Source organism: Clinocottus analis, unplaced genomic scaffold, assembly GCF_023055335.1.
Source record: "Clinocottus analis isolate CAN_PGR_092001 unplaced genomic scaffold, fCliAna1.0.p SCAF_9, whole genome shotgun sequence".
NCBI classification, from domain to species: domain Eukaryota; kingdom Metazoa; phylum Chordata; class Actinopteri; order Perciformes; family Cottidae; genus Clinocottus; species Clinocottus analis.
In genome coordinates, this window is record NW_027176251.1 from 4,559,725 (window position 1) to 4,584,109 (window position 24,385).

Consider the following 24,385-nt stretch of genomic DNA (forward strand, 5'->3'; position numbering starts at 1 on the left):
TCTTGTTCTTAGTTGAGGTAAGGTCATGTTTAGTTCATCCGAACTAAAAAAGAATGAAGCAATGTGTAATACAACACCCAATAGCAGTGATCAACATTTGCTATTGACATATCACTGATTTCAAACATGTCACAAGATGAAGATTGCTTTCCTCTTCAATTTCTATAAGACTATAAATATCACTCTTTATATGGGAAGGAAAGAAAGTTTGGAAACTACTTTTTTTTATTTATCACAGTACACAAGCAGTTAGAATAAAATAGTTTGTATTAAAAGTTTGACGAAAGTACATGGCGTGATTTGATAATTTGTGTTGTTCTAATGCATAAACCAGGTTTACCTGCACAAAAGAAAGGCAAATATTAGCTTGATTCATCCACAGAGAAACAAACCAGGGAAAGGAAATACTGTGTCCTTTCACTTCAGTCCAATAAAAGGGGGGGCTGCCTTTCAGATTTTTTTTTCCCTAATCAAACAATCTCACATCGAGTTCCCTTTATGTTCCTTTTTGGACATCCTGGAATATTTCCAAGTGGACGGATCAGTAACATTGATGCCACTTGTAGAAGTACTGTCTCGTCTTGTTTGCATTTTCATGCATCGCTGTTAATAAGTTTCCCTTACAACACCAGTTCTTTACTGAGTGAAGGTTAGAAAAAGCTCTCCATCCATCCACCCTCCCATCCAAAAAGCTAAGTAAGTGAACAGGCTTGTTTGATGAAAGTCATGCAGTATTGCCAAAGGGTTTGCAAAGGCAGCCGCCTTCGCTGCTACCTCTGTGTCCTCTTGTACATTAGATTAGGACATTTCCCCTGGAGGTACCGTCGCTGCATTTATTGTAGCCACCTCAACGTATGTACACGAAGGGAGAGCGTGTCTCCCACTCTATTTCACCTGAGTTCTTGTTTGCTGCTACGGCACATGGCCCCGCAGGAAGAAAGCAACCGAGGTGGGACAGGCACTTGCTGTGTTGTGCTGAAATGAATGGCTGAGTCGGGAGTGGGTTGTTGCAATAAGATTGCTGGAGGAACAGGAGGGAGACATTCATTTCACAGGTGCGGAGTGGAGTCAGTGCTGGTAAAGCACCTCATGCCTTGATGTGTGAGCCATGGCTGCTCCTTATGTGTCGTGGCGGCGTTTTCTCTTGACTTTGTGTGCATACAGGAAGTACATTGTGTGCCCAGTGGTGATGAATAACACAGAAATGATAACTAGGATGCCAAAGTGCTGTGGCTGTGGAGCAGAGATCACCATGATGAAGTGAAGCAGATCCATCAGGTAATTCATAGAGCTCTGCACCCCGTTTACGACACCCCTCTCTGACTCACAGATGTTCTCCTGCAGCAGCTGGGTCACTGTCAGGTCGAAGGACCACAGACCTAAAACACAGATGGCATTGGGTTTTCAAAGTTGCTCTGGCCTTTCAATTAGCCAGACTTCAAAATGGCTCTGCATTTATTCAGCTCGTCACACAATAATTTAATATATGGGAATAGTTAACTCGAGCTCTACCCATACTTAACTGATTAAAACAGACATTTACATCTGCAAAGGGATCTTTTGGGGCACCCTGTGGCCCAGTGGTTAAATTGCATATCATATAATAACATTGCCCTACTGTCGACTGTCAATAAAAACATAAAAATGCCGCAAAATATATACTGTAATTGTCACCAATGTACAAACGTGACATTTTACAGTAGTTTGACAATGCTCTCTGGTGGATAAACTATGTAATGACAACATTTTCTAAATTACCGTCATCATATCTTTGTCACTTTATTTAATTGTATGTATTGCCCAACATAAATAGCAATACTCTCATGATATGCTAATGTTGGCGGATAGTATCTGTATGCCAATGCATGGGTGAAGCTCTACAGTTGACACTTCCCGTGTATTTTATTTCAATAATGTCCATTGAAACCAGTCCGCTTCGAATGTCCTTCTACTCACCAATGCGTGCTGTGATGACACCCAAGAACAGAAGGATAATGGAGATGTACGATTCTGGCGCCGTGTCAGAGGGAACGTTGTCAAAGAGCACAGTGTTGTTGGTCCAGTGGATGGAGGAGCGGTCAGGTAGCAGTGGCTGATTGTTGCTTCCCCTCAGAGAGTAGGTGTGTTTTTGCCTTTGGCTTGCCATCCCCCCGAGCTCAGCGGAGGAGTTGGAGGTAATGTAGGGCATCAGCAAGCTAAGATCCATAGGGCTGCCGGGGGCAAACACAGAGCACACACACAGCAGCAAGCAGCCCAGGTGGAGGCAGCTTGAGATGATGCCTGTGTTAACCAGGCCATAGGACTTCCTGAGTCTGGTGAACATCACAGTGCCCATCAGCCCTGTAATAGCTGACACGCCCATCAGCAGACTAAGGAGAGAGCCGCTTATACCCTGAGTGTAGGCATAGCCGGTGGTGATGCAGTCAAAACCGAGCACTGTGGTGTAGAGGAACGCCAGACCCATTCCTGCCAAGAAGACAGGCTGGCGATAGTAGGCCCTCCAGCCGTCCTTGCAGGTGCTCACCAACCAGCGAAACCTCCGGAAGCACAGCGGCAGGTTGGTGATTTCTTTTATGTGCAGGCTTGTGTTGCAGTTACCTTCGGCCAGAGGTTGAGTTTGAGGTCGTGCAACGTTATCTTCCCCTGATAAGAAAGAGGAACGTCATCTATCAATTCTTTTCAATTTCAAAGGTCCATTTGGTGTTCTGCACCTTAACTGCTCTACGTCCTGCTAGAATCCACATCATCCGTCAAATACAGACGAGTAATGCACCGATCTTAATTTTGTAGTCCTACACTGTTACCTGGGCTTGGGTATTGGCCGATACGGAGTACTGATCCGATACCAGTGTTTAATTAATACGCTTTGCCTTTAGGATAACTGTAATGTCAAGAACATTAAATGGTATATATTTTCTAAGGTAATTTCAACGAATTTCAATGTGTTCCACATTTATTGTGAATTGTTTTCCTTGAAATTTATTCGCCATAAATCTCACTCCATCAGTACCTTTCACGACGTCTACTGCTGCTATAGAAATGTTGTTTTCAACATTTTTAATTACATCTCACCTGACCTTTCTAAAAGGAGAAGCATCGTAAGATGTGACAGAGGCTGAGGAGGAAGGGATTTTAATGTACACTGTAGTATACTACATACTCGTATACTGCATAATCACCTGCAGTCAATAGAATATACCGTACGTCATCTATACATAACTACAAGCAAGCCTTGTTAACTTATTTTTAACCTAATGCACAGCTCTAAATCTTATTTTGACAACTTGATTTTTATTTTTTTGTATTTACAAGCAGGTGTAGGACCCTGTAGTGCTCACAGATCTTTATGCACCTTTCCAGTAAATCTCACAGAACTCTAAAGTTAAAATCTGTGAATACTGCGGAAGTCAGAAATCTTCAGAAAACAACAACAAAGTCCATACCTTGTGACATTCTCCTCTCCATCCTCTGCAGATACACCTGATCCACCTCCACCACTGGTGGTTTGACTGAAAGAGCAGGGACGATGCGGTACACCCGGGACAAGAAGAAGAACTCCACGATGAGGGACACGAGGTTCCAGCCCAGGATGAAGCCACAGCCAACTACATTGGAGGCCAGGGTCATGACCTGTCCCACTGCTAGTGGGGCCAGGATGTTAGTCACCTGATCTATCCGCCTCATGGTTGCATTCATTCCTTTTGTTAGGATCAAAGAGACAGAAATTAATGCGCTTCCACTAGAGGACGGTCAACAGGTGCAGAAACGGAACAAAACCTGATATTCTCTGTAATCCAAATATGTATCGTGCACAAACAGTGATGTGTGACGAGCATGGAATGCAAACAGACACGTACACTAACAGAGAATTAATCCCCTCACCAGCTAGGTGACCTCGGTTGTAGCCTGTGATAACCACAATCCAGTCCCTCTGAATGGCAATGGTCAGTGCTGTGCTTGCAAGGTTTGCCACATCTGCCAGGACGATCACCACCGTATAACAAACCACCTTGTGTAAGTTTTGCGATGCAACATGTTACTATGACAGCACAGAGTAGCCACGAGCTCAGAAGCAGAGACAACAGGGACACAGGACAGAGGGAACAACAGCAGCAATAACTCCTCCGTGTGATAATAATCATGGTATCCAGTTATGAAATGGAATTATTAGTCAAACATGGAGAGTCTATACTCACAGTAAGCCATCCATCCCAGATCTGTTCAATCCTTTGCTTATATGAGAACACCAACATGAGCACAATGCTACATACTGTCACTGAGATGTTCTGAATGAAAAGAGACGCATGTGCAACTAAAATAGGGGACAAAAAAAAACAAACAGTTTTAGACTTTCACACCATAGATGACATATCCTGTAAAAACTGAATCCTTGCCTTGACAGAAGTGAGCCTAGCTATCAAATCAGGGACTGATTTACACTTGAGACATGAATGCAATTTACCAACTGGGCGGATAGGAGACCAGCTGACTTCTGCATCCAAGATTGAAATCCACGAATGTATAGCACTGACAGTTCTAGCATATACGGCATGCTAATATATTCAAATGGTTGTGAAATTGCCGCATACCTTTATTCCTGGGATTGCGATCCACCCAGTCTCCAATCAAAGCCCCGAGAAGGAGCACTGACCCAGCCACTACCAACCCAAACACTGCAGTCAACAGCAGGTTACGGCCGTAGAGCTCAATCAGGAACACAGAAATTGCAAAGTGCCACATGCGGTCACCCTGTTTAACACAACATGAAAGGCCGTCATTATGTATTGTTTTGCGAGGTGCTGTATGTATGCAGACACAAGATTTACAGTCAGTAGACTACCTTGCATTCATTTCAGTTTCTATGTTTGATCTATTTTTCCAGGAATGTGTTTCTTCAGGAAATGATTCTTACCCACATTGACAATGCTCCACTGACATAGATGAGAAACTTGGGACCCTTGAGGTAGATAAGAGCTGAACCTTTCAAAGAATTGCATGAAAATGATATAAGCACTCATATTTGCTGTAAAAACATTGCAGAAATTCTAGTTTGAGTTAAAGTTAGGTTCACCTGGTTTAGTCCTGTTTCTATTTGCTCTCGCATCCCTGATGTCGTCAGACTCAAACTCGACCACAACCCCCCCACACTGGGAGGCACCTGCTCGCTGGGACATTTCCTAGTTGAGGATCAGAGGTCAAAAAACTGTTGAACTTGTCGCACTCTCGTCCCATTGTTGATAGAACAGCGTTTCAGTGCTGTAGATCACAGCATCACTCGGATCTTCTGAAAGACGCCTACTCCACTTTGTTGTTGATGAGAACAAGAATGTTTAGTTTACCTTTAGGATTAACACACTTGGAAGAAATTCTATAGACAAGCCCACAAATCAACATGTGGTGTTATTGTATTCACTTATTGAATACAACATTTTTTCTTAGCCAGAAACTTTATAATAGTGGGAATGCCATTTCCTTTTGAACCGTAAATTGTCAGTAAACAGTTGAAACTTTTCAAGTTGTATTATCATTAATAATAAATACGCCACATGAATTCGTTCACCGCCGTCACACTTTGAATAAGGCATAGATAATAACTTCCATGGGTCAACAAGTCAGATTGTGAATAAGTTAAACAGAAAAAGTGTTCCAAACAGTATGATCTTGCAGCAGCATTAGTGTGACATCATGCATAGCTTCATAAAAGCTCTCTCAAACAGACAATAATCAAAGCGCTCATAAGTCAATGCAGGGTCAATCATCACCTTTGTTCTGATGTTGCTCTCAATCCTCGCTGTTATTCCTCGATGTTTTATCTTGTGCCATGTATCCTACATTGGGATGCTAGTCTTTCCTGAGAGCTGGAATTCATACTGTAGTAGTTTGAAAGGCTTAATAACATCACAGTGTTCAAGTGCACCATTGTATGAAAGTGCCAGAAAAGCAGAACGGGCAGAGGGGCAACAAAGGCAGCCAGCATATTCCAAAGCACGTGACACCGGGGGGGACAATATCACTGTCCACCCACACCACAAAAAGGACAACTGCGTAACTCGTATGGCTCAAAATACACACACATGCGCATGGTCAGTGAGCACATGCATGCACCTTCACACACACAAGAACCGGTCGACTCGTCTCATACACCCACATGCACTGTTGACATGCAAAGAAAGTGACATAAAGGACACATGCAGCACCCGCTCACTCTTCACACTTGCAGATGGCAGCAGGGTAGAAGGCAGACTACTATATTGTGTCACCTATAATGTTGTTTTATAGACAGAAATGAGATTTACAAGATGATGCATAATATTAACATGATGATGATGATGTTAGCAGATTATACAGTGACACAGCATTGCATTGCTACAAATACTAATAGTAATAATTGATAATACAATAATCACTCTCCTGTTTTCCCATTCCAAACATCAACACATGAACTGCTGTCTTCCTTTTAATGAAATATTAAAACTGATATTAAGTTGTAGCCTTTGATATTCTGTTGCTAATATGTTTCCCCTCGGATATATTAGACAATTTTTGCCTTTCCTTCACCAATATAAATACACTGTGGATCTTTAAAGAAAAGTTTTATTTTTGATAATGTACTGAAATTGCAGTGACTACTATTCTAGTGATAATGTAATTTAAACTGTCACTCTACAAAAGATTAAAAAACAACAACATGAAAATAATCAGTAAAATCTTTTTGTTTTCCATTGAAAATACACATTTCAAATATGTACCGCTTGTAGTCCTGACCACAAATCACATGAAACAGTTCAAAAGTCATCAAACGTGTCATTTACAATTCTCCATGACATAATTCATTTGCATATGGATTTGGGTTGTGCCTTTTCAAGATGTACTTCTTCAGGAAGCCCATGAATTTGTAGAGCGCCACGAGAGGAATTGATACAACGGGAAGGACAGATAAGAGCACGCAGATAACAAAAACCCATTCAGGATAGTGCTGAACATCAGCGAGGGGGAAGTGCACCTGTAGGGGCGATGGAGTGGAAAGTCAATGCCTTTTCTTTTTTTAATTCAACAAATTCTACATAGTGCTGCTGTGGAGGAAGCGTACAATCTTTCTTACGTATTCTGGGTTCCAGGCGTTATATGTTGGCCGTTTTTCGGCCTCAACAACAACGTATGCCACAAAAACCAGCAGCAGCATGAGCGGACTGATGACGCGCCAAGTGGCCTGCCAGTAGAGGTTTGGTCTCCGACCGGTCATCCATTCAATGTCCTCATTAAATCTGCGGGAAAAAGGGGAAACCCTTTGTCAGGTCATTCAAATATGTTTTCCTGTAAGTACAATGACATTTGTTACAACATCACCTGTTTATTCCATAGATGTACACCACACTGATGATCTCAAAGAAGGCTATGATGAGCAGAGGCATGGATCCCACATAGCTGTTGAAAATCTCCAACCAGTAGTTCCCAGAGCCCAAAGTAAAGAGGAGGGCCACACTGAAGGAGCTGAGGCAAATTAACCCTTTGAGCAGGAAAAGGAAAATACAGGAGAAAAGAAAAAGAAGTTTTCTCTTGCTATGATGATTGATATGCTAAATTAAATCAAACAGAAACCCTTTAGGCAGGCTGTGTGTACAAAAAAAGTGTTTCATTATCAATGGTAAGTGTAGGAAGTGGTCATTTATTTGTATTTTTCTGTCTGCTCCAAATGCCTTAATAGCAAACCCCGTATGAAGTTCTGAGATCTTTTGGTTTACCTGTGAAGATTTCCTTTGGCATCCAGGATGGAATCATGTGCAGGTCCAGCAGAGGGGTGAGGACCCCCTCTAGATTTCCAAACATGGAGGACAGGCCGAGGCTGAAGAGCATGACGAAGAAGAGCACCGCCCACACCTGAGCGCCTGGCATCTTGATCACCGCTTCAGTAAACACAATGAAGGCCAGTCCAGTTCCAGAGACACTCTACAGGAAGGATGTGACACGGGATCTAATACGTACTCACAAATAGACAATAACTGAACGATTTGTTCAGAAGAAGATGTACTGCACCTGGTCCAGGAACGTCTGCAGGTTACAGGTCTTTAGCTCGAGGCTTTTGACCTCTGAGGGATCCGTTCCGTTGAGATAGTTTAACCAGTCGTCGTAGTTTTCAACAGTTATGTTTTCATCCCCAATGTTGAATGAATTGGTCAATGTCAGTATGTTCCTAAAATCAACAAGAAGAAGCATTACTGCCAATAATTACAACACAAATATTTTGGTAATTTAAGTAAAAGCACAGTGTTGAAAGTGGGATAATGTCCCACAGTTTCCTTCATATATTGACTAATATTGAAGAGATGTATTATATATAGTAGAGTCACAGCAGTCACTTTGCTTTATGGGTCTGGCGATTAATTATGAATAAATACCAGTTGCATGTTTCATCATAATACATAACAATCATCACGCTGAATGTACATTACTAGAGCAGATTATAATGACATATATGGTACATACCAATTTTGGCAGTCATTGTAGTTTTCATTTGCCTTGAATCCAAGAATGGCAAAAATAGGAATCGCTGCATATATCGACGTGAAACTGTTCACGCAGCCGACAATAAGGGCGTCTCTCTCACAATTATTCCTGCAAAGATGTTATACTATATTATTAAAGCATATATATATATATATATATATATATATATATATATATATATATATATATATATATATATATATATATATATATATATATATATATATATTTATATATATATATATATATATATATATATATATATATATATATATATATTTATGAATAGCAATGTATTCATAAAGTTCTTACTTCTGAACATTATAACTGGAAAAAGCAATAAGTCCCCCAAAAGCCAAAGACAAAGAGAAAAAGATCTGAGTAGCGGCGTCCAACCAGACCTTAGGATTTTTCAGGGTTTCCCACTGCAATAAACAATGATAATAATTGTTAATTAGATATCATACTTTGCCATGAAATTATTTGAATATGGAGCTATTGACAAACTTACATTTGGTGTGAACAGATATATTAAGCCATCGGCGGCCCCGGCCAGAGTCAAGGATCTGACCAAGAAGATGGTCAAAACAAGATAGGGAAAGGTGGCTGTGACATAAATAGCCTGTTGAAAAAGTGTTGATTCTCATACAATATTTTATATTCACATCAAACAGACATTTGAGATTCTTGTAACACTTCGTTGTCAATCTGCAGACGGTCCTGTGAGAGTTGTGAGGCGCTCCGAACACTTAAATCACTGCCACTTGTTCATGAGATGTTACGAACAACCCATCACTTGCAGCATCTTTAACCTCTGGATGCATAATGTGTGTGAAAAGAAACATGTTGAACAACATTATTGGTTTGTTCTGCTTTTGCTGAACGTGCTGTTTGGGAGCATAGGTTTGATTAGATTTTAAACTAACATGCGTGTGGAATTTCTACCAAAGGATGAAAGTTGAGGTCAGAATTGAATTTGGCCCCCTTGTAGGGGTCTACATTGATGTGGACTTCTCTCTATCAACATGTCGCCGTGGATTCCTGGTATCTAAACTAAAAGATATAGCAACAATATATATAACACAAAACATCAAACAGGTAATTTACCTTTCCAATAGTCTCAATTCCACGTATGAAGCAGATGTACACGAGGCACCACGCCGATGCCAGACACAGCACCAGCCACCACTGCAGGGACCCGCTGGTCTCCATGTTGGGTGTAATGTTCAGTGTTTCACGATACCAGAAGTAGTTCACTGGGGAGCTCTTCTCACATTCACTTACATAGCCTGTATCAAAGAGATCATTCATTGGGCTTGATGTATGATTTATTTACGTTTTACTCTGATCATAATGCAGCATTCATTGTTCATTAATTGTATCATGATGTAAACATTACCAGTACGGTTCAGGTTTAACGGGCAGTCCCTCCAGGGGAGCGGACTCTGAAAGGAGTGGAAGAAGTACCAGAGGATCCAGGCCAAGATCATGTTGTAGAACAGACCAACCAGGAAGGAGACGATCAAGGAGGCCACACCTGTGCACACACTTCACATTATCCACCGAGAGATGTGTGTATGTTATGGATGTAGTGACATCAAGGAAATCTCACACAGCTGTATGCTTTTAAATGCATTTCTTCTTTGGCATCTTGCTTCTCTGAGGAAGGTTCATCGATACCCAGTGGTGTAATGGACATAAGTGCATTTAACTAAGTACTCTACTTGAGTACACACTTGAGGTACTTGTACTTTTCTTCTAGTACCTTTCAATACTTGGACCCAAACTTTTTTTAATTTAAAAAAAAAAGACAAACCATTGTGACCCAAATATACTGTCACTTCTGCATGGCCTCAGATACTTATGATGAATCACAACGTCATTGTTGAAATCATGTACACACGTTAAGTAATTTATAAAGTAGACCAAATAAATGCATTTATTACATCAGTAAAACCAAAATAATGCATGCTAGCCTTTCGTATCAGACTCAGATGTTCTAAGTATGCTAGAATTATCTGAGCAATTTTAACATTCAGGCTCCCTCATGTGGCTCACATGTGTACTGCAGATAAATAATGTTTCTCATGACTTAATATATTGGTTAATAATGACATACATCATTGTATTGTTTCATCAGTCATTTTTTAAATTCCTTCAGTTTTATAGATTTCCTCACACAATGCAAATTAACTCTAACTTTCTCAAAATAAAAAGGAATTATTTTTCATAACCAATCATTTAAAAACCCTTTTCCATGGTGGTTGTTTCTTACTTTCTTCTTCTTGGGGTCCCCCCCCAGAGACACTATAGCTAGTAGTCCTCATTTGTTAAATATGTTGGTAGGATGGGGGTTAGGCACATTTTCATGACAATACTTTTACTTTTATTTGCAAGAACGTATGTTAAAAATGTGGTACAAGTATTTTTTACTGACGTAGAGCATCTGATTCCTTCCTCCACCACTGTTGATACCGACTCCTCTTACCTAAACCTCCCATATAAGGGGAGATGTAATTCCACACCCCAACACTTCCCATGCGGAGCCGTTGTCCGATGGCCAGCTCCATGTGCAGCAGAGGAAGTCCCTCAAACACTAAGGCAATGGCGTAAGGAATCAGAAACGCCCCTTGAAATAAAACATATTCAAAAGGGATAAAAATGGACAAATATTATTGTGAAAGCTGACGATTAAATAATACATCGTAGGTTTTCAGTAAGCGCTCGACTCCAGCTTAAAAACAAACATCGACATTGCATTTATAGTTGAAGGTCATTCAGTTTTCCATTAGTGGACATTTTATAATCAACAATCAGAGCTTTATCACACTCACGCATTAACAGATGACATGCAGAGTGTGTCATGTGTTGACACACTCGTCATTTGATCTTCTATTGTATACTTTGCGCACAACTGTATGGAGTTGTAAAAACACTTTTTATTGTTTTCAATGTGTTGATAAAGTATCAATGTTGTATGTAGGGACCTATCCAAGTATTGTTTTAGGTTAAACACAGCAAGGAAAAACAAGAGGGAGGTGCTACAGTCCATAATACATCTCCCTTCATCAGTGGGGAATTCCAAAAAAACATAATATAATCCTTTTGGTGAGACACCTTGAAAAGTTATAATTGAAGTCACATTTCTTCAAAAACGTCGGTGAGTTTTTTTATCTATAGCATTACTGGACAGTTTCAACAGTTTCTCATTTTGTCGAGGGAGTATTTGGATTATTGACTTAAAAATGTTTCTGCTCATGAAAAAACAAATGGAAAGCCGGGTATTAGCCAGACTGTCTCCTTTACTGTCTTGTGTTAACATAAACTCTAAATGAAAGGCTCTTACCTCCACCATAGATTTGACACAGATATGGAAACCTCCATACATTCCCAAGTCCCACTGCAAAACCTATGCAGGTGAGCAAATATTGAACTTTATTGTCCCATTGTGGTCTTTCGGTCATTTCTTTCAGTCCACCAGCCTGCGTCTCCTGAGCGCTTCCTGAGTCTCCATCCATCACTTCTTTGTCCCTCGTTATTGCAGTTTATGAAATGAGGCAAATGTTCCACTTCGTCTGGAGGGAAGAGGCGAAACTGGCGACTTGTTACCTGTTTGCATCAGAGGACGAAGGGGCGTCATTGGCTTTATCAGCCTTCAGCATCTTGTTGGCCCTTGAGACTTTGGGAGCAAAGTGGTTTGTTTGTTTAATAAAAAGCTCTTGTGTAACGCGGCTCGGTATGATGTTGATAACGGAGATGATAAACATGTGATTTTAATGCAACTCAGCGAAAACAAGGAGTCCAGGAGAAAACTTTGATGTTGTTTAAATCATTGCGAGATACAGTTTACATACCTGTGATTTGCACAGTTTGAGTTAGTTCAGTTAAAGGTAATTTACCAACCATCACATACTCCAGAAAACATGTATTGTGTACTTTATAAAACTTTATCAGCAAAAACACTACTCAAAATGCCCTGTACGTATCATACTCATACAGACTGAACATCCATTATTCTTTCCTGGCTAAAACAAATTATAGTCATAACGCACATCCTGTAATTTACTTGACAAATGGCAAATAAAGGAACGAAAAAAAATCAATAATCAATATTTCATTCACTTCTCAAACATGTTACAATAGTGATCTCAGGTGGACAGATAGATGTACCTTCATTCATCACATGGCTCAAAGTTAGCTTCCTCCTGAGGCAGCGCCGCTCTGTCAAAATCAAATTGTTTAATCACATAGAAGACTGTAGCTGTCAAATCCCAGTTAATCCCATTGAGGGATTAACCCATGACGGGGTCTGGGATAAAACTACAGATGCTGGAGTTGCTCTCAAATTCTTTGCAGTAATTTGACACAAAATTACAGCCGCGTTTGGATTTGTTTAGGTACTAATATACTAACCACAATAATCCATCGTCTGTATTTGACTCCTACAAGCCTGTAGGGTTACGAAGACCTGTCCTTTATTGAAATTTGACTTTGTAAAGTGTACTTTAAAGTGTACGGAGATCCTTTAGGAAACGTGACTTGACTAATTTGATATTTTCTTGTTTGATAATGGGCGCCGCGGGGCTAAAAAGGTTTAACTATGATAACAATATACCGAAATCTTCCTGGAAAAAGAAAACTGTGGATTTGACTTGATTTGCTTTCATTGTTCATTCAGTCAGACATATTGAGATCTGACTTCTTCTTCTTTTTGGTCTTTAAACATTTCCAGACACAAACGAAAGGCACAGCGAGGCTGGGTACCCCGGCCAATACGAAGATGATCACACTGATCCAGACTGGGTATTGCTTTTCTTCCAGTGTCGGGAAGTTATCCTGCAAAGACAGAGCAAATGCCACATTTTGAGTTTTCAGTAGTTATTCACACGTCTATTTAAAAAAAAGCAATATTCACAAGTTAAAACATTTGAATCGTCTCAAAATATATTCATATTCACCGATTCAGGATCCCAGGTTTTGTAAAGGAGCTGTTCAGACACTTTGGTGACGAAGTAAAAGATCAAGATGAAAAGCATAATGAGTGGGCTGATGACTCTCCATGTTGCCTGCCAGAAGAAGTTGGGTTTGTGTCCAATCATAAACTTTATATCATCATTGAACCTAAGAAGACAGTGAGACACAGTCCGTTGTCAAAGAGTGTATAGAAACACAAACAGAGTAACAAGCCTCCTTTAAAACAGGCAGTGCAATACTAGTGTGGGATGCTTGTGATACCACAATCTGATCATTCGCTCCTCTTTTAATTGACAAAGACAAACAATAATCTTTTTTTCTTTCACCTGTCTATTCCATATATGTACACAACCGAGACCATCTCGCATAATGCGACAACTAGCAGAGGGATGGATCCTCCATAGGTGTCGAAGAGAGAAAGCCAATAGTTCCCTGAGCCTTGGAGAAATATCAGACCCACTAGACAGCAGACCATGCATGTCACACCTGAAGGGAAGCAAAAAACGTTGTAAAAAATATTCTAAAAATCTCTATTAATATGACTTGAAAAAAAAATGTTTTGGGAGTTACCAGTGACGGCTTCTTTTGGCCATGATTTAGGGAAAACTTTGAGGTCCTGCAGTGGCACTAGAATTCCCTCAATGTTACCAAACATAGAGGACAGGCCGAGGCAGAAGAGCATGATGAAGAAAAGGACGGCCCACACCGGTGAGAAGGGCATCTTGGTGATCGCCTCAGTGAACACAATGAAGGCTAAACCAGTTCCTTCAACTCCCTATAGACACAAACAAAGCACGGCATCTTAAGCATGGCATTTCAAAATCAACACTGGTTTATTTCCACTAACAAGGAGCAGCTTCTTTGTTGGTGGAAAAGTCCCGGTGCACGATAATCTTACCTCACTCAGAAAAGTGTTTAAGTTGCAGGTCCTAAGATCCAGCTCTTGAAACACCTCAGGGTGTGTTTCATTAAGACGCTGAACAACCTGATTGTAGTTGCTGTCGGTGATGTCACCCTCAGGAAGCTCAAAGACATTTAGTAATGTTAGAATGTTTCTAAAACACAAAGAAGAAATGTTTCTGTACTGCTGAAGAACAAACATATGAACTGTTTAAATGTGTAATTTAGCGATTTAAAAAAGAAAAAAAGAAAAAGTACCCGGAAAGACAGTTGTCAAATCTCTCGGTCGCTCTGAAGCCGATTATCGTGTAAATGACCGTTGCAGAGTAGACGGAGGTGAGACCATTGATGACAGAGATGATCACTGCATCCTGTTCACAGTTGTTGCTGAAAGGAGAATTACGTTTAACTTTGATTTAACTTTGAATGACACCAGTAAAAACAACAACAAAAAAAATTAACTTACTGCACTGAGTTGTAGCTGGAGAAGGAAATAAGACCCCCAAAAGCCAGAGAGAAGGAATAGAAAACTTGAGCGCCGGCATCGAGCCATGTCGATGGCTTTGCCAGCTCTGCTAGCTGGAAGCAAGTACAGTGGACCATTAACTAGTTATTGCTCTGCATTAGTTATGTTCTACCTCTAATGACGGTCATAATATGAGCATGAGACACTTGATAACAGAGCATTCACTGGTGGAGTGCCACAAACTGATTTTATTTCTTTAAACATAATTAATCCTTACTAAAAAATATCTTTGCATTAAAATGTTATTGCCTTAATATCCAAACAGCATAAGAAACGTTTTTTGTAATGAACAATTGAATGCATTCTGATTTATTATCTGCAACAAGAGATCAGTGTGACGGTGACCGCTGAAAGGAATTGAAATGAAATGCAACTCACATCTGGTGTGAAGAGGAACTTAACTCCATCCAAAGAGCCCTTCAGGGTCAAACCTCTGATCAGAAATATTGTCAGTACCACGTAGGGAAGAGTCGAAGTCACATACACCGCCTAGGGGGAAAAAAAGTATTCAAATTTAAACTGAATTTAAATCTTCTCTATTGTTGTCCTAAGGAATGTGCTGTACCTTCCCAGTGGTCTCAATACCACGAATGATGCAGACATAGAGCACCGACCACGCACAAACGTGACACAACACCATCCACCACTGCAGACCGCCATCCTCTTCAATCGTTGGGGTTGTGTTCAGGGTCTCCCTGTACCAGAAATAATCCACAGGGGAGCTCCTCTGACACTCGGAGACGACGCCTAGACCGAATTTAACAACAGAATGAACAACTTGTTTGGCAAAAATAAATAGTTGATTTTGCAGAACTACAGTACAGCCGTAGCATTACCTGTTAAATTGGCATTCATGGGACATTGACTCCAAGGCAGAGGCTCTTGAAATGAGTTGAAGAAGTACCACATAATCCAGGCGATGATGGTGTTGTAGTAGAGACTGATCGTCAGAGATACTCCCATGGAAGCAATGCCTGCAATTCATGTTTGAAAAGGTTTTCTTTGAAGGCACCCTTTTCATCTTTCACGAGCAAACGTTATCCACAATGTTTCTCACCAATGCCAGTCAAGTAGGGATGAATTGTAGCCCACACGCCCAAGCCGCCTCTTCTTAAACGTTGACCAATCGCAAACTCGAGATGTAGAAGTGGGATTCCCTCAAGAACCAGCAGGATCAGAAATGGTATCATAAATGCACCTGGAAAAAAAACAACAACCAAAGAGCTGTTAATGTAGTCATGGCCACGATACATCTCTTGATGTTAATCATTTAGGAGGCATGTGAGTCAGAGTAATTTCATAATGTAATGTACAGCCTTTGAACCTTTACAAGGATTTCCTGGCAGTTGAAGGGCATACGATGTCTTTCTTATCTTTCTTATCCGACAGATCAGTTACAAGCCATCTTAGTGAGTCCAAACAGCGGATGTGAATTGATGGGATACAAGCTGGATAGTGTCTGAAATATATTACAAGACTATAGTAATTGGGGTATTGCGATGTTGTGAAGTATAACTACTTATAACTACAACTTAGAGTTAGTGTTAGGGTGTCAACTATTATCCAACTGCATATAGATCCCATTGCCATACACTGTGATCCAGAATCACTGTGTATGGCAAAGGTGAAAATACAAAGTATGCTCATAAAAATAAAAGCAAAGAGAAGGAAAGGGTGGGAAAAATCCATGGCTTACCAACAGTTCCCAATAACACAAGTGCATTCAGGCACAAAGTACAATGGCTTTCCCTGTTGATCGCAGGTTGTTTTGGCTTCAGGAATAAACCAAACCTTTTTCAACAGCTCATCTAAAATGCATTCTTGATGACATAGCAGACAGATACCTTCCTGATGCCTGATGCCTGTCAATGAAATGATCGTAAAGACGTATGGGAGTATACGTATACTCCTGAACGCTTCCAGTTGGTTTTCTTCTGTCAGTGTTCTTGAATATAGTAACATTTGGAATAAGTGCAGTAAACCATGAAAGCATCACTTGCCTCCTCCATGACTCTGACACAGGTAGGGGAAGCGCCAAACGTTTCCAAGGCCCACACAAAATCCGACACAGGTCAGCATGTACTGCGCCTTGTTGTCCCATTTGGGCCTGTCTCCAGCCTCTTCTTCCTCCAGCTGGTCCAGCTGCTGATGGGACAATATCCTGTCCTCCAGGCCTGGATTGGGCAGCTTGAGCTTCATGATCTGCCAGACACTGTGGTATTGTAGTGATACGCTAGCGGCTAGCGACGAGCACTGTGCGAGTGCTGGAATGCAAAATGTGACTGACACCATGAGATCCTTCAGTATATCCTGGACCTCTGTAATAGATTGACTAGGCTGTGGTGACAGAGCAGATCAGTCAGAGGTGTGCAGCCTTGTGTAAGCTGAGAACAGTTAAGTGACTTATCTGATGAGGAAGGGTTATTGCACCAAAATCACTGTTCTTTTGAGATTTACTGGAGTAAAAAACATTTTTTATTGGATGTATTGTATGGTGTCGAGTTAAAGAATGATTGAAAACACAGTAAATAGTGTGTGACAGTAACTCCGGTTACTTTATGGTCTTCATCAGCAGATGGAGTTTGCTCATTTGACATCTAGAGATTAAGTATTTATTATTACACAGTTAATGAATACATAGAAAAAATAGTTTACATTTCATATTCAAACAGTTATATTGTCAATAATTCATTCACTGTTTATGGAAGCTTCACAAGAAGAGTTGGGTCATATAGTTTTTGACAAATACATAAACACTTTGAGGTGTTCTCATATCTTCTTCTTATTTATGTTTGGTATGCATTCATTTTGAGATTATCAAAATTGTTTGAATTATGGCATTTGATCTGTCTTTGCAGGATAAAGTGTTCGGCTATCAGAATCAGATATGCTACACATACAAGGAATTTGTCTTTGCGGCCGGGTGGTGCATACATTAGACAAACAACAACAATCAACAATCAACGCAGCGCAATAGAAACATATTACATTTACGATAGAATATAAAATAAAGTGCACAGACAAACAGATAACAGTACTGTAAACAAGAGGTGTAAAGTGCAACGGTGCAAAGTGACCTGTGTATTTAAATATCTTGTCTGTCGATCTAAATTATCTTTTTTTTTCCAGCTGTAAAGACGGTCTGTATATTTGCCCTGTGCTGCCATCTCTCTCTAGCTCCAGTGCGTGTGTCACTTTCAGTTGATTGCATCGCTCGCTGCATTGTTGAGTCGCTGCCAGTTCGGTGCAGCGTTTCTTTGCGTGCACTTCCGACGCTCCCCGCTGGAGGCCGCCATTGCGCCTGTAACATGAGCCGAGTCGGCCGGCTGAGGTCTTGGCTGCCGCGTTCCCCTGGCAGAGTTTACGCTTGAGGAGGGAGCTCTCTTCCCATCGCGCTCACACAGCCCAGGCGCCAAGTGGAGCAGTCCCGTCCGCAGTCTGCCTCAGCACCTCCAACGCCCGCAATGCCCTTGGATACTGCCGCCCCGCACCCTTCCGCACCGCACTGACTCAACTCGTCTCTCTCCACCGGGCACCCTGGATCTTTACTTCTGGACCGCTGTGCACACTGTCCCGGTCCTCTGCGCTGCGTGACGCGAATGGAGAAGGTCCAAGGATAACAGAGGGTGCAGGATTCCGCTACTGCAGGAGACCTGCCGGTAGTTCGCTGCCCGGGAGGGCGTGCGGGGGGAGGGGGTGGCCCGTCTGTCAGAGGCGGCGGTGTCGCATCCACTGTTTTCATCATCCAGCATCGCCTTGCATGGATACATCATGGCTACGGTTATATGCAGGGTACAGTTCCTAGATGACACTGATCCATTTAACAGCACCAACTTCCCCGAGCCCACCAGGCCACCTCTGTACACTTTCAGGGAAGATATTCCTCTGATCAATCAGATTGCTGGAGTCCACAGGCTGCTTAAAGCCCCGCAGAAGGTATGCAGTATACTTATTAATCTATGGATGATGTTGTGTTCATGTCTCTTTAAATGAGCTCGGGAAAAAAAAAAAAAAAGTTAACACCGACAAGATTTCTAAATCAATTATTAGCTTGAGCATGTTGGTGGGGTTACTACTAAACAAACCTAATGGACCTTTGATAGTGCCAGTAACTGATGGAGCATCAACATGCTTGAAACAGTTATTGCATGCACTGTGACAGGAAGATAGGCCTATACTGTGATATTATGGCAGTATTCAGTGGCTGTAAGTGATATTGGAATGATTTAGGCACCCATTATTTGGCTGAGGAGCAGGGATCTGTTAATGTTTACCTCAACCACATTGTAATACTATCCATTAGTTAGATTCGGAGAGATCTTTGAACACTTTCGTTCTAGTTATTTTGTGTCAGGGAAAAGAACTAATGGAAACAGATAAACTGTGGTTTACTCAAAATATGAATTATCATTGTTTTTCCACTTTTAACCTTCCATCAACTTTCAATTGGGTGTCTCTTGGCTTAACTATGAGCTTCAAGTCTATAAAAGAAACCACTTCTGCTATTGTCTCTACAAAGCCCCAAATAGGGTTAGAGGGTGGGGTGGGCTGGGGGGGGTCAAATGCCCAGCTGGTCAGTTGTTGAGGGATCGGAGAAGGCAATTCCCCAGCCGGATTGTCCTAGATCTGGATATTTGTATTTGCAACTATCTCGTCTCAACGCAACTTCTGAAACTGTGTGGAAACGCACCACATTGTAATTTGGCAGCTTACCTTTGTGTCATATTCTCTTATTTCCTTAGTCAGAATTCATATTGCAGTTCCCGCTACCTTGTTGTGTTTGATCTGCTGCAATATGTCTGTTCTGGTTGCACAAGTTAGCCTTCCCAAAATCCACAACTGCACAGCCAGTTTAAAGCAGCTCAAGAATAACTGAATGTTCCTCTTTGGTCTGGTGTAAATTGCCCTGTTTATGTTTCCTAAAGAAATCCAGTGGCAAATAATGTAAACCTGAAGTCCATTTTCAATTGTTTTTATTTTAGAGGCCACTGAAGACCAATTATTTTTCAGAAATGTCTGCCTTCTTCCAGATTCTGCCTTCTGATTCCACTATGTGCATCCAAACACATCTTCTCAATTCCTCATCTACTGACCTTCACATTTAAACAAAGCAAATGGGGCCACATAGGACCTGAGGTTGAGTCTTGTATTAAGCATTTATCTTAGTCTGGTTGGGAAGTCACGTAAATAGAAAGTTAAATAGGGTCTTTCTTCATTCTGTCAGATCAATGCTTCTCCATCCTGTTTGAGTAGAGCTGGTAAGATAAGTCACAGAAGCCTCAGGATGCTGTGGATCACCACAAGCCCGGCTCTCATTCTGCAGCCAACTCCGTCTGACCAGCAGGATGGGATGGGAACACTTTCCACTGTTTGAGAGACGAGGGGGAAGCGGGCAGAATTAAAAACACAAACAAAGAGCTGATGTACTTTGCACAGTCGACTGGCCTCAGTTTTGCAGGAGGCCAGCTGCACCACAAACCAGACAGAGAGGGAGTACCAGTGGTATCGGCAAAAGCAGCGCCGAGTTCGTGGGATTTGGTCACATGGGCATTTATGGTCAGCAGTAACTTGAAGGAGCAGCTCTTGTGCTTTTTCGACAGACATTATAACATTCAGGATCAGTCGGGTGGATGACAAACACTGTGACCACATTGACTTCTCTGATTCACACCCTCAAACGTTTGAAGAAGTGACTGGCGGGACTCGGTCCACGTGCAAGCATTCGGTAGCAAATGTGTTGTCTTTGAGCTCCGTCTCTATGGTGCAGGTCAATCTGGTATAAATAGCACGCTGCTAACACATGGTGTCGAGGGAGTCAAAACAGCTAGCATATGCTGTCTCTGGGCTGTTCCTGTCAGTTTCAGTCTGCAGTCTCAAGAGGGGTGATCTGTACGTGTGTGTGTGTGGTTTTTGTTTATGTGTGTTGGACTGGTTTGCACATGGGATGGTAAACGGGCTACGCTGCTATTCAATGTCAAGCATCAATTCACGATTAACTGTTTGAGAGGTTTGAACATGAAAAGCAGTTATGACCGAGGATTACATTTTATAGCAACAGTGATTTAAACCACGAATACTTGTTGTGTAGCAACAACAAACTTGTCAGGACAGCAGACAACACTTTGAAGTCAGTTTTTCACTCTGTTTCCTTTTGGAAAATGCATTGCCGCCATGCATTTGAATGCAGCATGTGATTTGTCATCACTGCACTATTGAATACGTTGAGGGCTTCAATGGTATTTAAATATCCAAGCATCTCTGTTTCTCCTGTGAATAGAAAGTTTGACGAGTCATCACCTGACTCAGGTGACCTGACCCCGGTCTCGTATGTCATAAATAATGCATTGTCTTTGTCAGATGAAAAAGGAACCGCGCTCTTCAAAATGTGCTGGAGTTGTTCCAGACCGACTTGTGATGTCATCGTAAATCAATAGATCAATAGTCCTTCATATGCTTTCTTCTCTGTCAATGTTTTGTAGTCTGTGGCTTGGTGGCCATGAGGCCCGGCATCTGATTGCAAAGCAGTGGTCAAGGGAAGGAAAATGTTGCCAAGTCTTAGAGAACGGACGCTCTCACTTTACCGATGTCAATTGTTGGGCCACATTTCTTTCTTAAAAAAAATTACAGGCTCCCATAATGAGAAGTTATGTTAAATGCTGTAAAATACAGGTTCCTCCTTCATGCCTGTCGGAGCTCCTTTGCATTCTTTTGCACATTGTTGTGCAGAGTTGAGGTTTTGCTGGTCTGTGCATTCTGAAGGATTGTCTCCACAGCGCGCTCCTTTCAGAAGAATGCAGCATCGCTGGACACTCATCTTCTGCATGCTTGACAGAGGATTACTGTTGTGGTTTCTCTGTCATGCATCAAGTGTGTTTTAATATGTTTTAAATCACTTTCCTTCAGAGAAAAAAACCCCCACAAATACCATCTTCACCTTTATCAAACAAACTTTAACCTTTTAAGTGTACTTCATCGTGTTTAATTTAGAGCCCGGTGCAGTTAACAGACACCATGTGTAAGTTTAGCTAACCGGGGCTTAGCGTTTGTAAATTTATCTAAAAGGCAATGTTGTTAAGCTATTGGGTTTCCAATGTGCAACTTGCACACAGTATACATTTTCGCATTACAAAGAAATTTGGAGTGAGATAACGGTTTTAAATTGGAAATTGCATGGTGTTTATTTTTATCTTATTCTGTTTTAACTGCTTCCCTGGTCAGTGGACCACAGTATGGTGGTGGAAGGGAGAGGCCAGACCTCAGTGTGTGAGCAGAGCACTTGTGGTTACCTCTCTGGACTTGGCCGCCACAGGCCACTGTGGGTTCAAGTCCTAGGCGGGGGACAGCTAAGAAAGCCTCTGCTACTGATAATCTGGTAGCACTGTTCCTGGATTATTTTTGCATCTACCTGGCATGGTTTTATTTACATGGCAAGACTAATCATCCAGGTGGATTATTCAATGAAGACCTGGTTAGAGGATGGATATGTGAATACATGGATGAGTTAATGGATGTACAGATAGGGAGTGATTAATGGCAGACTTGCAGAGTTCACTTAGATTTTTCCACTAAATCTGAGACCTTGTGTGTGTGGGGAAAGCATTTCATGATTCCACAGCTAATTACTGGTTACGGATTCAAATTCAACCCGATGTTTTGTCTATTTCAAGTTGTGATACAGATCGTAAAGCTTAAAGAGAACAAACGTTGCCCCCCCCCCCCCCCTTTACTCTAACAATGCTTAAAGTAGAAGTTAAGGAATTGTGAAACATAAAAACTACGCTGGAATAATAAATCTGATTTTCTTCGTAAAGTTACAGCATGTGCTCTCAATTCAAAAAACATTTTAATGTATTTTTATCGGCAATATAAGTGGTATGTTTTATGTTTTTTATGGTAAGCAGCAACAGAGCTTGTAATAAACAGAAGAAGAAGAAGTGAATGGTTAGAAATAGCAATGATGGAGAACACCTTGAAGAAGCCAACTAAGGATTATGACTAGAAATCTCAAATTGATTCAAATAAAAATTGTTCCAGATGGTTAAATCGACAAGAAATTGATGGCAGTAAATCACACATTTTATATTATTTACTTTTATTTATTTTGATGCTTTAACAATAAAGCCACATTTTAATTCAATTAAATGAATAAAAACATATCACTGATAAACACCCAATATATGAGAAACAAATGCAACATCAAGCAAGTGAAAAATGGTTATATCAATAAACATTAAACCATTACAATGTTGGACATTGAGGACAAGCACTCTTCTGATTTAGACATGAGGAAGACAGAAAGCAGACATTGAGTAATGGTTTCAGAGTAAATACATTAGAGCGTCTTCTCCTTCATACATTTAATATTACTGTCACACCGATTCTGTTTTTTTTTTTAAGGCATCTCAGTCCGTTGACATAACTATAGTGGGCTTAATTTTGTTCCCCAATGTCTGCCAAGAATCAGTCCTTCAATCTAAAGAAGCACTTGGCATCCTCCTCTGCATGTGTACAGTACAGCTTTGTTTGTTTGTCCTCCTCTCTTCCTTTCTCTCGATCTGTCTCTTCGTATCCGTCAGTCCGTCTTACTGCGAGAACATCAACAACGACCTACCTCAAGCTCATCGCTGTCTTAGACACAATACGATTTACTAAGCAATTCAAGTTGTCTGAGTACTGCGTAGGCCTTGTGCTTCGCTTCCTCTCTTGTCTTTCAAAATAAAGATGTTTAGCCATATAATCTCCCCAACTATTATATTACCAATAATCATTTGGTTGACCGTGCATGGGAAACCCACCAGACAGCTCATCGTCAGGGGGTTGAAGAAAGAGTAAGAGTTATCCTAACCAACCACATGTTTTGTTTCACTTCTCAAACATGACAGTCCTTGAGCGCTGTAGTGCAGGAATACAAACAGAGTGGCTTAACAGATCAAAGCCATCAGACCCATAATGGCTTTCCCATCCTGTTTCCTTCACGTTCAATTAAGTTACTGTCATATGTGGGAGGAAACTGAACTGCATCAGACCAGGCAATAACCGCTCAAATTTAAAAATCACATGTTACGTCTATGTCTTCATGCGTTGCTCTTCTTTTAAAAGGGGATCATCCAGCAAACTGCTTTTGGCAGTGTATCCTAGCCTTTGCTATCTCACAAAGCCATCAATGTGAGCTGAAAAGAGAAGACAAACGTTCTATGTGCTCAGTTTATTTCCAGGACTGTTCAATGTGAGGTTGTTTTAGCTACCCTGTCTGTTCATGAAGCAGAGCAGTGCCACTCTCCTCACTGATGTCATACGTTTGCTCCCGTAATGGTGTTTGTTTTCCCGTCCCCTGCTTCACCGTTGGAGCCGCTGTCCTGCGGAGCCGACAGACCCAGAATATAAATAGGTTAATATCTCCAATTTGGAGGTCAGCCAGACAAGTGAACAGACACAGAACTAATTCCTCATCTCCTTGACCACAGCCAGCTGTTGACAACC

The 24,385-nt window shown here is 41.2% G+C and overlaps 4 protein-coding genes across 7 annotated transcripts in view; 1 reads left to right on the plus strand and 3 right to left on the minus strand.

Moving 5' to 3' along the window:
- Positions 1–1,119: 1,119 nt before the first annotated feature.
- On the minus strand, positions 1,120–5,174 carry si:ch211-254p10.2 (ferroportin). Its single transcript, XM_068569505.1, has 8 exons — positions 5,072–5,174; positions 4,913–4,980; positions 4,590–4,749; positions 4,197–4,312; positions 3,883–4,009; positions 3,444–3,698; positions 1,957–2,643; positions 1,120–1,379 (listed from the first exon to the last, which is right to left on the minus strand). Exons 1-8 carry the CDS (start codon positions 5,172–5,174, stop codon positions 1,120–1,122), a joined length of 1,776 nt encoding a protein of 591 aa, XP_068425606.1.
- A 1,634-nt stretch (positions 5,175–6,808) lies between these two features.
- Positions 6,809–12,029, minus strand: LOC137781138 (sodium-dependent neutral amino acid transporter B(0)AT3-like). Its single transcript, XM_068569721.1, has 12 exons — positions 11,852–12,029; positions 10,994–11,134; positions 9,905–10,042; positions 9,613–9,794; positions 9,017–9,127; positions 8,818–8,930; positions 8,485–8,613; positions 8,035–8,191; positions 7,743–7,947; positions 7,348–7,507; positions 7,103–7,265; positions 6,809–7,003 (listed from the first exon to the last, which is right to left on the minus strand). Exons 1-12 carry the CDS (start codon positions 12,021–12,023, stop codon positions 6,809–6,811), a joined length of 1,866 nt encoding a protein of 621 aa, XP_068425822.1. The 5' UTR covers positions 12,024–12,029.
- Positions 12,030–13,179: 1,150 nt separating this feature from the next.
- On the minus strand, positions 13,180–17,104 carry slc6a19b (solute carrier family 6 member 19b). The gene is made up of 12 exons (XM_068569722.1): positions 16,906–17,104; positions 15,963–16,103; positions 15,742–15,879; positions 15,471–15,652; positions 15,284–15,394; positions 14,846–14,958; positions 14,638–14,766; positions 14,378–14,534; positions 14,050–14,254; positions 13,806–13,965; positions 13,464–13,626; positions 13,180–13,341 (listed from the first exon to the last, which is right to left on the minus strand). The coding sequence occupies exons 1-12, from the start codon at positions 17,102–17,104 to the stop codon at positions 13,180–13,182; spliced, it is 1,860 nt and encodes a 619-aa protein (XP_068425823.1).
- Positions 17,105–18,282: 1,178 nt separating this feature from the next.
- The window catches only part of fhod3b (formin homology 2 domain containing 3b), a 76,720-nt gene continuing 70,617 nt past the window's right edge, over positions 18,283–24,385 (plus strand). For all 4 annotated transcript variants that reach the window (XM_068569331.1, XM_068569327.1, XM_068569328.1 and 1 more), the window contains exon 1: positions 18,283–18,841. In XM_068569331.1, coding sequence (XP_068425432.1) covers positions 18,677–18,841 — 165 coding nt within the window. In that variant the 5' untranslated portion in view covers positions 18,283–18,676. The remainder of the gene's footprint in view (positions 18,842–24,385) is intronic.